Source organism: Desmodus rotundus, chromosome 3 (genome assembly GCF_022682495.2).
Source record: "Desmodus rotundus isolate HL8 chromosome 3, HLdesRot8A.1, whole genome shotgun sequence".
Lineage (NCBI taxonomy): Eukaryota > Metazoa > Chordata > Mammalia > Chiroptera > Phyllostomidae > Desmodus > Desmodus rotundus.
Window position 1 is genome coordinate 16,037,850 of NC_071389.1, and position 14,467 is coordinate 16,052,316.

Sequence of the window (14,467 nt, forward strand, 5' to 3'; positions counted from 1 at the left end):
GTTGACTTACACAGTCGGACCTACAAACACACAGAGACACAGCAGCACACAAGTCACAGACACACAGAAGCACACAATGACACAAGCACACATTCATAATACATGCACATAGTCGATTCATAGCCCCAAGCCCTCCTCCTCTTGAAATTCACCTGTACTCGAACACAGACACACCCCCTTGAATGCATACACATTCCCACTTGCAGACCCAACTGTGTCACACATTTCCACCCCCTATTATTTGCCAATGCTAGCCCAGGAACCCTGGGGACATAGAAGGATGCTATCCCTGGAAGTCCACTTCCTCCTCTCTAAATGAGCCGTAGCTTCCCGCCAGAGTCTGTCATTATTAACTGGGCTCAAAATAGCCAGGGAGTGGCAGGTACAGACCCAGTCCCCCTAGATAAATCTACCGCTTCTTCTGCTCTCTCTCCAGGCCTGCCTCCTCCACCACCTTCCCTGTGTGCAGCTCTTCTCTTGCAGCTGCGGCATCTAAGCAGTTCTCTGAGCCCTCCAAGGTCCCACATCTCCCTCCTCCTTGCCACAGGACCAGGCACCCTGACTTCTGCCCAGAGGCCTGGGCACCCTGATGCTGCTTCTGCTAGCACAGTGCCGCCAAACCCACCTCCACAGGGCCAGAGAAAACCCTGGAATTTTCACAGCAATCACACTCAACCCTCCGCTGTCTGCACAGGGCCGACAGGGCCTCTATGAGAGGCAGGATAGAGAAGTGGTTAGAGCACAGGCACTGTGTTCAAATTCTGGCCCCTTCACTTTCTAGTTGACTTTGGGCAATGATGTAACCTCTATGAGCCTTAGTTTCTCTATTGTAATTGGGGCCTGGGGTGCGGAGCAGGATTCGTCCTATCCCATGGGGCTGCTGTGAGGGTAAAATAGGATTATGTTTAGAAAACCATAAATGACCCAGCCACAACCATCATCATTAGGAACTTTGCAGAGCTCTGTTTGAGGCCCGGTGCCCCTTCCTGGTGGTCCTAGAGAGATGCCACGTTCACCCCTTTCCAGATGAGTTTTAGGGAATCCACCCTTTCACCTCTGAGCCCATGAAGCAGAGTTGGGAGAGTTATTTCAATACAAATAAAAATCAAGAAAGGTTGGGAATCTCAGTGTCTGTTCCTTTGGCCACCGACACAGAGCCAGGTAGGTAATTATTGCTGCAACTGAGGTGTTATTAATAAGCATCTCTGCTATTTTGGCAGCACAACTCTCTGGAGTTCAAAGCATAATCCTGTAACCACCTCATCTCCTGTTACCAAATCGACTCGACAACTCTAGGACCAGATTGGGTAAGCAACTTGCCCTAGGACACCCAGCAGCTTGACTATTCCCAGGTGGGTTCTGTGGTCTCCTGAACAGAACCAGAGAGTGGTGGGTGTTGCTGAGGAGGTGACCCCTCCCCCATCCTCTCTCTCTCCTCAGGTGGACAGGGGAGGGGAGAAGCAGTGGGTTCCAGGACCAGGAATGTGGGTGTGGGTGAGGGGAGGGAGAGGAAGGCAAGTTGGGGGGACATGGCAGAGTCAGTTCATGCCCAGGGAGCTGAATGAATGGGCCTGGAGTTGAGAAAGTCTAGAGATGAGGCAGAGACCCCCAGAAAGGGCAGCCAGGCCACTTTCTCTTCCCACCACCACCCCACATGGGGACCAACCTGTACTCACCGTCTGCGTGGGGACCCAGGTGTCCAGGGGGCCTGGAGCTCCTGCTGCTGGGCTGAGCTCTCCTGATGCCGTGAGGCTCTTAGCTGGGACTCCTGGGGTGGGTCAGTTGGACACCCCGTGATGGGGCGGGGCCCCTGCAGAGGATTTTGCCAGCCCCTGAATTCCTCAGGGCAGAAGGGGTGGAGAGCTTGTTGGGCCGGTTTGGGCTCCTCACCCTCTTCCCCAGGAGTCTGCCCACGCCCCTGCAGGATGACAGTGATGTGGTAGCGGGTCCTCCTGGCAGAAGGACGCTCAGGTCGGGTCTGCGCTGCTTCTGGCAGCGCTGGCTCTGGGGTGGCAGGCTTGCCCTTTGTCCCCTCTGCCTTGGGGAAGGATGCTGGGCGGGGCAGCATGTCTTTCACGTTGCCGGGTGGCTCAGGATTCAGAGGGACCTCTGGGCCCATGTATGGGGGTTGCAAGCAAGTGCAGTCTGGGGTTTCCTTTTCCAAATGTCCAGGAGCTGGCACTGAGCATGAGGGGCACCTGGCACCAGCAGGGTCTGCTGCCAGTGCTGGGCTCTCCAGGCCCACGGAGGCATAGTGGGCCATGTCGGAGGCACTGCCCACAGCTGGCCTCTGTAGGCGTCCCAGGGGCTGAGCAGGTGCCCCTGAGCTATGTCGTCGCTTCCAAAGCCAGGAACCATGGCTCCCATCCTGAAGGTCCCACTCTGAGTGGCTCTTGGCTTGGATCTGAGGGAAAGAAGAGGCAGGGCCTGGCGACGGCATTTTCCCTTGCCCTCCAGGCACTCCTGATCACCCTTGACTGCCCTCCTGGGCACAGGAGAAGCAAAGCTTCCCTAAGGAGATGCCGCCAGGACCATGAGCTGGATGAAGGGGCAGAGCTCTGGGAAAGCCCTTCAGCATTTAACTCACCCCCTCCCATTTTACATATGAGAAAAGGGAGACCCAGAGAGGACACTGACATGAGTAATGTCACAGTGAGGGCCCAACTCTCAGGCCAGCTGCTGCTTTCCCAAGACGCACAGGTCTCCACTCCTTTGGAATCAGCTGCCTGGGGGATTAGGGGCTTCATGGGCATGTCCCACCACAGGTGCCCATGGCCTCTGCCCACTCCAGGTTTCCAGAGAGCCTGCAGCCACCACCCTAGTACCCTCCCACTTGAGATTCCCAGGCACACCTGGGCATAGTGATGTACCTGGGATGTGAGGGAGTCAGGGAAGAGGGTTTCCCTGAAATTGGGACAAGCCTGACCTGTGTCTGCTGTCTTCCACCAGGGCCAAGTCTGGCTATGGGAGTGAGGGGATAGGGCCCAGGATGCCAGACCCATATAGACACTGCCCTCCCTCCCCCCAAACCACCAGTTTTCAAGGACAGGTGTATGCTCTTGGCAACAGAGCAGCCAAGTCTGAGGTTAAAAATTCCTTTTAGCAGGGACTCTTGATCCCAAATGCCTCAATTTACTCATCTATGAATAGATGCAGCCTCTCCTTCACCAGGGCCTGAACACCTCAAGAGCCAGGAGGGGAGAGTGATTCATGTGGGGCCTGGAGGTGGTGACCTGGGCTTGAATCCTAGCTCTGCTACTTCCTAGCTGCAATACCTCTTGCCTCCTAGATTCTCCATGTATAAAATTGGCATGATAATAATAGTACCTGCTTTCTGGTAGTGCTGTAAGGATTTCAGGAGATAATCCATGCAGACCACCAGCAAATAACAAGTACTCAGTTAAGTGCTAGTAATTATGAATGGTACTCAGGACCACAGAGAGACACATGGTTGCTCAAGCCAACTCTAAGGGGAGGACACTCAGTACTGCCCAATCCATGGCTCAGATGGGAAAACTGATTAAGCATCCAGGAGATATGAACCCCTGGCCCAGCGTCAACCCCAGGGGTCCATGCCAGGAAGTGGGGAAAAGGGACCAAAGATGGGAGGAGGCCAAGGTAAAGCAGGAAGTATGGAAAAGGGGGTCCTGGGAACAGGTGCAGACCCTACATGCCTCCCTAGGGGCCAGGCGTTAGGAAGCTCATGATTCCTGAGCATCTAAACCCATACTGTATGTTCTACATCCATTACCTCATTTCTCACGGCTGCTCTGAGAGGCATTATTGTCTCCATTTCGCAGAAGGAGAAACTGAGGTTCAGAGATGAGGAGTCATCTGCCCAGGGTCACCCAGGGAATTAGTGGCAGAGGGAGGACTAGAGAACTCCAGTTGTCTGAATCGTGAGTCAGGGTTCTCAGGGTCTGCCCCTCCCAGAGCTTCTGCCCATTCCTTGCCTCCCCTTTGCATTCTCTCCTACCTTGAGGCTGACATTGTTGGTGCTGCCCTGGCCTTGGGCCAGGTCAGGGCAGCTCTGGCCACCCCAGGGCCTGGAAAGGAAGCACAAGGGGAAGGGAGTGAGGTAGTCTCCTCCTCTCCCACCCAAAGACTGGACCCAGTGGTCCTCCCACAACTTCTCTCAGAGCCCACAGGCCAATGAGCTCCTGAAACTTGGGGAAGGTGAGGATTCTGCAGCAGCTTCCTCTCTGCTCCCTCCCCCAACTGTCCACTCTGCTCTCAGGGACAGAGAAAGAGACAGGATGGGCTTGGGAGAAAAGTGGGACTAGGCCTGTATCAGGGCCAGAATACAGAAAAAGTACAGTGCCCTGATAATTCAAAAGCTCGCCGTTTGCTGTGCGAGGCTTAGCACTAGGTATTGCACCTGCATGATCTTCTTTAAGCCTCACAATAATCCTAAAAGGTGGATATTAGCGCCCCATTTTTTAGTTCAGGAAATTGAAGCCCAGAGAGGTGAAGTACTTTGCCTAGAGTCACATAGCTAATGAGCCTTGGAATTAAGACACTAGGACCATCCCACTTCAAAGGCTGGCTGGATATTCCCACACTAATGGGGGACAAGATGAGGATATGCCTTGACTACCTCCTCCGTGCAGCTGACCTTCACTGCAGGAATCAGAGGCCTGTGCCTCAGCGCTCAGGCTGGTGAGAACTGAGTCCAAGTGCGTACACGGGATGTGTCATCACACTAGTGCAGAAGCCTACGCGGTCCCTCCCCTTCCCTCCACACCTCTGAATCACCTGCGCCTCAACCCCACCTCCTCTCAAGTGGGGAAAGGGAGAGGCAGTGCCACCTGGGCCTATAGGGCAGGTTCCTGCCAGACAGGGTAAAGGAAGAGGGTGTGTCTTCCAGCAGGGGAGGGCAAGGCACTGGCAGGGTGTGGGCACCCCCCCAGGTCGCCCAGGCTTCCCAGCATAGGGTGGCTAGGCCCTCCCCTCCCCTCTCTCTGGGGTGAGAGAGCAGTACAAACCCATCCCCTCACTCTGCCCCCACCGAACCCCCATCGCTCTCAGGGTGAGCCGAAGAATTCTGTGTCATGAGAAGATCAGAACAAATGGCTGAATAACTGCACAGACACACAAATACCTCACGCTGTTTTGGAATATAGGGCCCAGGAGCTGCTGGGGTCCTCTGTACTGTTCCCTCCCAGCCATTTGACCCAGCTACCCACAAAGCCTTTTTCCTTCCACTCAAACATCAGTGGCCAGTGAATGGGCTCAGAGAGATAAAGCAATTTGTTCAAGGCCACACGACCAGGGGCACCTAGGGTTAGGACAGAGCTCTGGCTTGCAGTCCTGTGGTCTCTATAAGGTGACGGAGCAGCCCAGGGCTTCAGGATGTGAGCTCTGGAGTCAGACTGTTAAGCTTGTCTTCCAGCTCCACCACTCCCCAGTGGTGATGTTGGACAGGTGACTTTACGTCTCTGAACCTCCATTTCCATGTCTGAATCACACGGAATACCTGTCTCATAGAGCTGCTGTAAGGGTTAAATGAGATCATTCAGTAAGGCACTAAGCAAGTGGCAAATAAAGGCTAATTGTTATTACAATCTGGGATGACAGCGCAAACCTCTGGGGCATCTAAAGGCAAATGTGGTGCAGCCTAAGACAACTCAGAAACTTGTCATACTCCTGACAAAGGGACACGAAGACCAGAGGGAAGCTATCCTGTATTGTGAGTGTCAAAGTCCACACAGGCGGAAGGAGCTGCTACATTTGCCTTTAAACCTGTCTCCTCCGGAGGAGACATCATTGTCTGCAGGCGGCTAGCCTGACTTAGGAAATCGCAAAAGTTGTTTAAAAGTTCTTAAAGAGCACAGGGACTTTATAAAGACCGTTTTCACATTCACATAGTCAAAATCCACACATGTATGCTCTGAGACACTCCCAGACGTTTATTTAAATATCCACTACACTCTGAGACAGACAGACAGACAGACACACACGCACACACACACCCTGGGGCGCAGTGGCACCCCACAAGGCCCTCCCTCCATCCCCTCACCTATCCGGGGCTCTGGCTTCCTCTGGGGTCCGCTTCCCTCTGAGCCTCCTGCGGATCCCTAACCCGGCCAGGCGGCGGGCCAGGCGGACCCCCAGGCTCTTGCGCCGTTCTGCCATGGCCAGAGCAAGGCCCCCGAGCTTGAGCTCGGGGCATCCGGGCCCACCCGGATCCGCTCATTTACGGAGAACCACCTACTAGGGCCCATCCCGCTGAACAAACAGCTGCCCCGCCCATGTGCAGGCGGGGGACCGACCCAGATATGGCCCATACCCGGCAGCAGCGGGTGCACTCTGAAGGGGCCAATGCAGCCCCTAGGTGGCTGCGCCTGAGCCCCCTCTCCCGGAGGCCTTGCCTTCGCTACTTGAGGTCTCCTCCGGGTGGGGCCCACTGATATCGGTATCGCCTGAGCGAAGGGTCTCCCCCACCACCACCAAGGAGGGGCTATAACACAAAGGCAGGGCCATGTGCGGGAATGAGTGAGATCTGGTCGACTGCGTGAGCCTAGCCCCACGGTTGGCATCCGCCTTTGGGGCCAAAGGGGTGACTGGGTGGGCTTGGAACCCGACTTTGATTACCGGTGGGGGCTGAAGCCCACCCTGCCATTGCCCGGCCATGGTGCGCTCCTTATGAGAGTTCTCTGTCCTGGAAACCTGCACCAGGGTGGGGAGACGGCTGTGAAACCCCCATGGGTGGGAATGGCGCCCCATACTAGAAGCTGTCCATTATTATTATTGAATAATAGCTACCGTTTATTGTAATAAAACCCAGGCCTTCTGCCTCCCAGGCAGTGCCCTTTCCCACCTGATGCTGCCTCTGTAACTCTCCAGTGGGGGTAGAGAACACCTTGTACATTTGAGGGGATCCTCTGGGGCGCAAGAAGAAAGGCCAACAGGAAGGTCCTCGTTCCACAGGCTCTCTTTGCCAGCCCTTCCCTGCCTGCAAGCCCTCGCAGGGCCTCTACCCCGTCCCTGAGCCCAGCACCTCCTTAGCCCTTTGCCCTCTGTGGTGTCTGGTCCTGGCACCCAGGACATCATGCTTCTGGTTCATGACGGATACTGACATCTTGTGTTCCTGCCCCTCTGCTCACACAGGGGGCTCAATCCTGGCATGTACAGGCCATGCATGGCAGGGAGTAGTAACCAGTTAAGGGGGTACTGTGGCCTCCTAAGAACTAAGACAAGAAGGTTGTGGGAAGAAGCAGACAGACATGTGGACAGAGCAGAGGGCAATGTGTCTCCTGCTTGGCAGCACAGCTGGCACCTTGCAGAGTCCTGGGAGGCAGGACCGTCCCTCATGAGCTGAGATGAAGGGCCTGGTCCCAAGAGGGAGCAGAGCCCAAACCCAAGCCAGAGGCAGATGGCTGCAGGCGTCCATCCCAGGTGTGGGAAGCACAGGCTCTTCCTGCCTGACTCTTGACTTGCTCCAGGGTGAGATGTGAAGTCTGGAAAATACTGGTGGCTTCCCCTCCACTGTTGAAGCTCAAGAGGCCTCGACTGGTTGTAGAGAAAGTCCTTTAATTGCTCTGCCCCGACCCCTCCCCAGGGCAGTCCAGACACTACCACTTAGGCTGACTGCCCTTCCTTTCCCTGAGATGCGGAGGGCACCTTGATCTTGTCCAAATCCCAGCCCCTCTGCCTCTCTGATGGCACTGTCACAAGATCTAGTGCCCCCTGGTGCCACTGGGTAAGACAGGTGAGAGATGCCAGAGGCAGGTGGGTATGAGCTAGGCTACAGGGCAGTGGGCCGTGCAGCCGACGGTGCAGCTTCAGATGAATGTGCTGGCTGAAGCGACTTAGGCAGACACTGCACTGAAACGGCCGGGTGCCCGAGTGCAGACGCAGGTGGGTCTTGAGGTTGCTGGAGCTGCTGAAGCACTTGTGGCATATCTGATGGGAATGGGCATTGGCGTCAGTTCTGCCCACACAGCTGGCTCAGGATCTCTGCTCCCCCTTCCCCACCCCCTCCCTGCAAATTCAGGCTTGGAAGCTCCCCCCCACCCAGGATTTTGCCCTGGACCCACAGTGTCTGGCACATTGGAGTCAAGCAGATCTGGGTTAGTATCCTCGTTCTTTTACACCCTACATGACCTGTATGGGTGACTTCCCCTCTCTGAGCCTTGCTCTCCTTATTGGCTGCATGTGACTACTAATAGTTAACTTCATCGGTATGATGGACTGAATGAGATAATCACATAGGAACTTTATGAGTGGAGCTGCAGCTTCAGTGGGTGTAATTAACAGTTACTGGGAACAGCCACATGCCAGGAATTGGTCCCATGTAGTCTTCCCCAGGGCCCTGGAGAAGCATGATGAAGTGCTAGTAAAACTCCTATATGACAGTGAAAAAGCCGAGGCTCAGAGGGGTGAAGCCCCTAGCCAAAGATCACATAGCAAGTTGGAGGCAAAGCAAGGATTTGAACCCACATAGTCCAGACTCATAACCACGATGCTGCTTTCATTTCCACCTCTGTAAAACGGGGCAAGAGTCCCTGCCCTTCCGAGCTCCCAAGGGATGTGGTGAGGCTCAAAGAGAAAGGGAGCTACCATTGAGCTGCTGGTACCGGCAGTGTCCTCCAGCAACACTGGGAAGAAGGTAATGGGTACTCACTCCCCAGGGCCACCCCCCCCCCCCACCAACTTTATTATCCTCCTCCTACAGACTTGCAACTCTATTCTCCTCTCCAGATCCCAGGAGTGCAGGCGCAGGGGGCCTGCAACATCGCATCCCGGCCCTTCCAGGCTAAGAGGGGACATTTTCACTGTCCTCCACCTCCCTCTCCTCCCCCACCCTCACCTCCTGTCCTCTCTACTTGCTCCGGAGGGTTGGGAATGGAGCCCCAGGTGCCACCCCCAACCCACCAAGGGACCTGGAATTCCTTCCTGCAGGAGGGGGAGGGGGAGCAGGGTCTCACCGGGCACTTGTGGGGCCGCTCCCCAGTATGCACCAGGTGGTGCTTCTGCAGGTGGGTGAACTGGGTGAAGCTCTTCTGGCACAGGGCACACTGGAATGGGCGCTCCCCACTGTGCACACGCAGATGGACCTGAGCCAGGTGTGGGAGAAATGCTGCCAACGGCCCAGAGTCCCCCAGCAGGGCCTGGGACCCTCTCTGAATCTCTCCCCACACCTCCACAGAACCATGTTTTGACATCGAGGCCTCTCAACCCCCTTGCCTCTCTGTCACCCTCCTTAGGGTCTCTCTCCCATTCCTCAGGATACCCTCTCTTTCTGTTTCTCTGAGGGAAGGGGGATGGCAGTGGTCAGAAGGCCACGTGAGGGGTAACATATGTCCTGAGCAACACTTCTCGAGGTGTGGTTCACAGACCAGCAATATCTATGTTAAAACTGCAGATTCTCAGGCTCCACCATGACCAGCTGAATTAGAATCTCTAGGGCTGGGGCCTAGGAATCTGCATGTTTACTAGCTCGCTTGATAGTCTGGGGCTCAGTAAAGTTTAACAACTCAAGCCCTAGAATATCAAGAAAGGATCTTCCCCCCAAAATCTTAACCTTTCCTCAACTTCAGCAGTGCCAATTTGATGGGCATAGCTGCCCATCTGTGCCGACACACAGAGCTGTGCCCATGGTCGCCCCCTGCTGGACACCAGGAGCACCAGCGCTGATTTGTGGCATCCCGCTTGAAAAAGGCTGGTCATCAGTTCTGCCGTCTAGACTCACTAGAAGCTACACGTTCCCCACTCAACATCAGACGAATAAACCTGAGGAGGCCTAGCTGTGAATCCAGAAAGGATGGTTGTTCAGGAAAGGGCTTTACAGTAGATGCTGAGAGACTGAGATCAAGGCCTAATTCCATTAAATCAAAGTGACCTTGGGCAAACTCTTCCCATGAGGAGCCTCAGTTTCCCCATTTTTACTTAAATTAGATGATCTCATAGACAGTCTTTTAGGGTGGAGAGGACTTTGGTAGCCATCTTATCTTACATCTTCTCTCTATAGGTGTGAAACTGAGAGGCCAAAGGAACCATCCAAGGTCACAGCCTAGATGCTGCCCAGGAGTTCCTTCTGGCTTTAAGGTCCTTGATGCTAGAAGCAGGGTGGGAGCAGGGGGTCACTAAAGGAAGGTGAGGAGAGGCAGCAGAGCCCAGGAGGACCATACCTTGAGGTTGGAGAGCTGCCCGAAGCTCTTGCTGCACACGTTGCATTCATACAGGATTTTGCCGTTCTCTTTCTTCAGCGGGTAAGGCAGGGCTGCCTGGGAGCCCAGTGGAGTCCGCTTTGCTGGAACCACCCTGCCAGCATGCTCTGGCCCTTGGGAGTAGGTCCTGGCAGCTCCAGGGCCTGGAGTCCATGCCTGGGAGAGTTGGGTTTGGCCAGAGCCTTGGAAGGCCCCTGGGTCGGGATGCAGGGTCTCAGCCCAGGAGCTGTGGTGCCCAGGCTCACTGACACTCATCAGCATGCTGGGTAAAGCCCTGATGGGGTAGGAGGTGTCTTGTGGCAACATGAAGAGGGGGTGACATTGGACAGAAGGTGGGGCCCCATAGGTGAACAGGTAAGGTGGAGGCAGGAGAAATGGATACTCAGGACAGAGGGGGTGAAGATGAAATGGGAGTTCTTTGGAGATGAGGGTAGGTGAGGGGCAGGAGCAGAAATCCAAGGGGTTGGGGCTCTTTCTATCCTGCCAGGGGGTTGAGGAAGAGCTGTTGTAAGGAGAGAAGGATGGGCAGGGGGGCCCCTCATCAGCTCTCTCCTGCTGGCTTCCCATCTTGTCCCTGCTCAGAGGGTACTTGGCTGGTAGTCTCTTGTCATCGGGGGAGCCGGCATGTGGCACTGGTGGCTGGTGCTCTGAGAAGGAAAGGGAAGCCGGTCAGGGCCCCACAGGCTGGGGTAAAGTTCTGCCCCCCCCCCCATCTAACCTGCCTCACTCCAGGTTGGGAGAGAACTCTAGCCTGCAAGTCTGTTGGTTGACTGGGACGAGGCATTTCCCCTCCCTGGACTTTCCTGGTCTCCAATTGCACTTGCCAAGAAAAGCATCTAGTACCTGTGCAGTGCTGACCGACTTTAGGGAGAGAACCGATTCAAGAAGCCTGTCAGATATCTATGTGGAGCAGTCAAGTGGGCAGCTTGATGAACTGGTTTGGAGTTTCAAAGAAAGGTCTGAGCTGGAGATAAAAGTTTGAGTGCCAGGGGCCCAGATGATGTCACTTGAGGATGACACTAGATCTGCTGTGTCCAAAATGGACACCTGATACATGTCTACATTGAAATTAATGAAAGTAAATCCAATAGAAAATTCAGCTCCTCGATGACACCAGCCACATTTAAAAATCTCAATAGGTATGGTATTGGACAGCCAGATACAGAACATTTCCGTTACTGCAGGAAGTTCTGCCACACAGTGCTACTGTAACTAAAGAGAACAGGAGAGCAGAGGAGGGGAGAGAAGAGGAGGGGTGGGGGAGGGAGAGAGGAAGAAGAACAGGTGACTATTTCAGAGGTAGGTGGAGAAGAGCTTAGCAAGGATGACTGAGATGCAACAGCCAGTGAGGTAGGAGCTGATGAGGAGTGACATAAAGTAAAATACTAAAAAGGAAAAAGATTAAAAAGTAGATTGTCTGCTTGGATTGTCATTTATTTACTCAACCAACTTTTCACTCTGTGCTCTGGCCGTGGAGGTAGGGGTGATAAAGGACACAGCAGCACAGTTCCTGCCCTCCAAGGAGGTCACAGTGGCATAAGGAGATGGTATATTATAATGCAACAGCCTAGAACACGGGGACAGTGAGAGCTTATTTTATGGAGGGAGAAATTGGCCTCCGTGACCTGTCCAAGGTCTTTGAGCTAAAGGGGCAGCACCGGGACTCCACCCCAACTCCCTGAGTCCCAGTCAGGGCTCCTTTCTCATAATAAAGACTCCTCTAGCAAAACAGGTAGGCAAGCACCATCCCCAACCCACCTACACCAGATCCCACCCCCATGCCTCAGAAAGCCATTGCCTACCTCCTCTGGCTCAGGTGTCACCACCTTGAAAGACCCCTGCACCTCTAGGTTAGAACTCCAGGCCAAGATGTGCTAGTTTAGTGTGCCTGAGGCTCTGTCCTTACCAGTGATACTCGATCCCCTCCCCTTCCCATCCCAAAACCTAACAGTGCCCCTCACCCCCAGCCTCCACCAAGGTGCAGCTGCATGGCCTGGGCTTACTTGTACTCAAGGAGTCCTCTCTGAGACCCTGAGGGGCTGTGCCTGGGGGTGCCAGCTGCAGGGTGCATAGGCAGAAGTCCAGGCCCTGAGAGCAGGCCAGCAGGGCAGACCTGGCTGGTGCCAGTGGAAAGGGGCACATCCAGCTGGCACAGGGTGGGCCATGGACATCCACTTTGTCTGGAATTGGCCTACAGGCTGGGAAGACCTGGAGGGTAAGGGGAAAGGGGCTGGAGGCTATGGCTCTTGGGTTCCTGGGAGGAACCCATCCCTACCTTGGTTTCCAAAGGGAGAGGAGAAGCTAAGAACCACTCACCCTCACTGTATCTGTCACTCAAATGGCTTCCCTTTCCCTCATCCAAAGATTTCTTTCCCCAGGGACTTTCATGCCTACCCCAGAATTACCCTTCCTCTGTTCCTAGAACCCCTTACCTAGCATTCTCCCTCCCACTTCTCTTCCTGACTGCCCAGATCCTACCATGTCTCAGACCATCTACTGTGTTTTGAATGGAGTCAAGTGAACTTGGAGAAAACCTCATCAAGAATGTAAACTCCACAAGATGAGCCCTAAGGCCAAGACCAGGATCAAACAACCAAGCCTCCTGCATGGCCCTCTCCCTTTCTTATGGTCCATAGGGCAGTCTGGCCCCTAGGGCATGGGAGAGGGTCTCCAGCACCTCAAGGGCCCATCCCCATGATGTGCTGGGATAGAGGTGCCCAGGAACAGTGGATGGTAGGAATCCAGGTCCCTTCAGATTTCCCCCCACTTCCTTCTAACAGCAGACTGACCTCAAAGTTAGGGCTGGGATTCCACCTTACCTGGTCACCTTGGCAAGCCTGGAAGTCCAGGCTTGGGGACAGGGACCTCCCTGTGCTGCTCAGGGGTTTGGTCTTGTGGCAACAACCCAATTCTGGAGCAAGTTCCCCTTTCATGTCCCTACTACCTGCTGGGAAGACAAATCAGTTACAGGTGAGGAGTAAAGGTCCTCCAAATAGCATGGCTTCAAAGGCAGACTCGCCTGTCAAACCACCGTGTGACCTCGAGCCATTCACTGGCCTCCTGGCCTTAGTTTCCCTATCTGCAAAATGGGAGAGTGGGACTGGTTGATGTGTAAGGACTCTCTCAGTGCTGACATTTAGAAGCCAATGATCTGTTCCTGGTAGGTACAGAAAGAGAATTGAATGGAGACCAGCCATTCAGAAGTGAGGAGCAGAGTTGGCCTGATTCCCATTCCTGGGGAAGAGAGGAGAGACAAAGGTCCTCATGAAGGTTATTCCCAAGTGAGCTCAGAGATCTGAGGGAATATTCCAGACTCCTTGGGGCCACAGGTAATTAAGAAGCCACTCTCCTCCATGATGGGAGGGACCCATGACTCTGTGACTCTACCAACCACAGGTGCCCCCCAAGGGGAGCTCTCCACCACGGAGAACTCCTGCACTCTAGCTCTCCCACATAGCTTTTCTGGGCAGCTGAGGAAGCCCCAGTGTCCTGCCACCCAGACTGTCCCGCTCAGCATTCTCACCACAGTCAGCCTATGTGAGCTGGCCAAGAGTCCTTCAGGTCCACTGACTGGCCTGCCGGGAAGATGCCCTGAGTGGTCAGCTGTCTGTTCAGTTAGCACCTCGCTTCTCTGCCATCTTTCACGGAAGGCCACAAAGTGCACAAATCACCTCAGCTCAGCAAATACCCCAAGGCCCTTCCCATTCCCCTCAGTAACTGCATTCCCTCTTACCCCAAGTGCCCCTGGGGATCCTAGCACCCTCCGAAACCCAGACTCCTTTCCTTTTTCCCAGCTCTTCCCAACCCTGTCCCAGGTCTAAAACAAATACCCCAAAAGGAGGGGCCTCCTGCTTGAGGCTCTTCACCTGACTCCGCAGAAGTCCCCCTGGCTGGAGAAGGAAGGAGGTGGGCAGGCGGGTAGCCGCTGCCTGTCGCTGAGGCCCCAATGGGTGCAGAAAGATGACAGGAAGGTGCTATGTTTGACGTTGCCACAAATAGGAAGAAGAGGGCAGGCTGGAGGCCCTGTGAGACCCGACAAAGGGAGCCGCCCTCCAGCCTTTGCCCGCCTGTGGCAACTCTACAGGACAACATGCTGGTATGGGGCAGGGTGGGGGGGTTCTGGAAACACTTTAAAGATTGTTGAGCATCCCTTCCTCTCTTCACATCATGTTTCAGCTCTAATCCAGTGCTTCCCAAGTGGTGGCTGAATACCCCCTCAGGGACACCAAGTTACTGCAAGGGGTCAGAGATGCTTTATGCTCATCAAACACTTTCTGTGGACTGAATAATAAAAT

General features: G+C 54.6%; 2 protein-coding genes across 9 annotated transcripts in view; both read right to left on the bottom strand.

Annotated features, from left to right (window-relative positions):
• Positions 1–6,277, bottom strand: part of CRYBG2 (crystallin beta-gamma domain containing 2) — a 28,147-nt gene extending 21,870 nt beyond the window's left edge. For both annotated transcript variants that reach the window (XR_008426462.1, XM_045190829.3), the window contains exons 1-3: positions 6,020–6,277; positions 3,977–4,046; positions 1,677–2,404 (exon numbers count right to left, since the gene is read on the bottom strand). Coding sequence is in view for 1 of the 2 variants with exons in the window: in XM_045190829.3 (XP_045046764.2) it covers positions 1,677–2,404; positions 3,977–4,046; positions 6,020–6,135 (914 nt within the window). In the remaining variant the exon portion in view is untranslated. The remainder of the gene's footprint in view (positions 1–1,676; positions 2,405–3,976; positions 4,047–6,019) is intronic.
• Positions 6,278–6,719: 442 nt separating this feature from the next.
• ZNF683 (zinc finger protein 683) lies at positions 6,720–14,157 on the bottom strand. Of its 7 annotated transcripts, none has more exons than XM_053921099.2 (7): positions 14,039–14,157; positions 13,696–13,810; positions 12,992–13,116; positions 12,134–12,380; positions 10,134–10,819; positions 8,931–9,059; positions 6,720–7,905 (listed from the first exon to the last, which is right to left on the bottom strand). In XM_053921099.2, the coding sequence occupies exons 3-7, from the start codon at positions 13,103–13,105 to the stop codon at positions 7,582–7,584; spliced, it is 1,500 nt and encodes a 499-aa protein (XP_053777074.1). In that variant the 5' UTR covers positions 13,106–13,116; positions 13,696–13,810; positions 14,039–14,157; the 3' UTR covers positions 6,720–7,581. The 7 variants fall into 7 exon arrangements, with proteins under 7 accessions (XP_053777074.1, XP_053777075.1, XP_053777077.1 ...); XM_053921100.2 differs by having other exon boundaries at positions 12,992–13,119; positions 13,696–13,747; positions 14,039–14,107; XM_053921098.2 differs by having other exon boundaries at positions 6,722–7,905; positions 12,992–13,119.
• Positions 14,158–14,467: the final 310 nt, after the last annotated feature.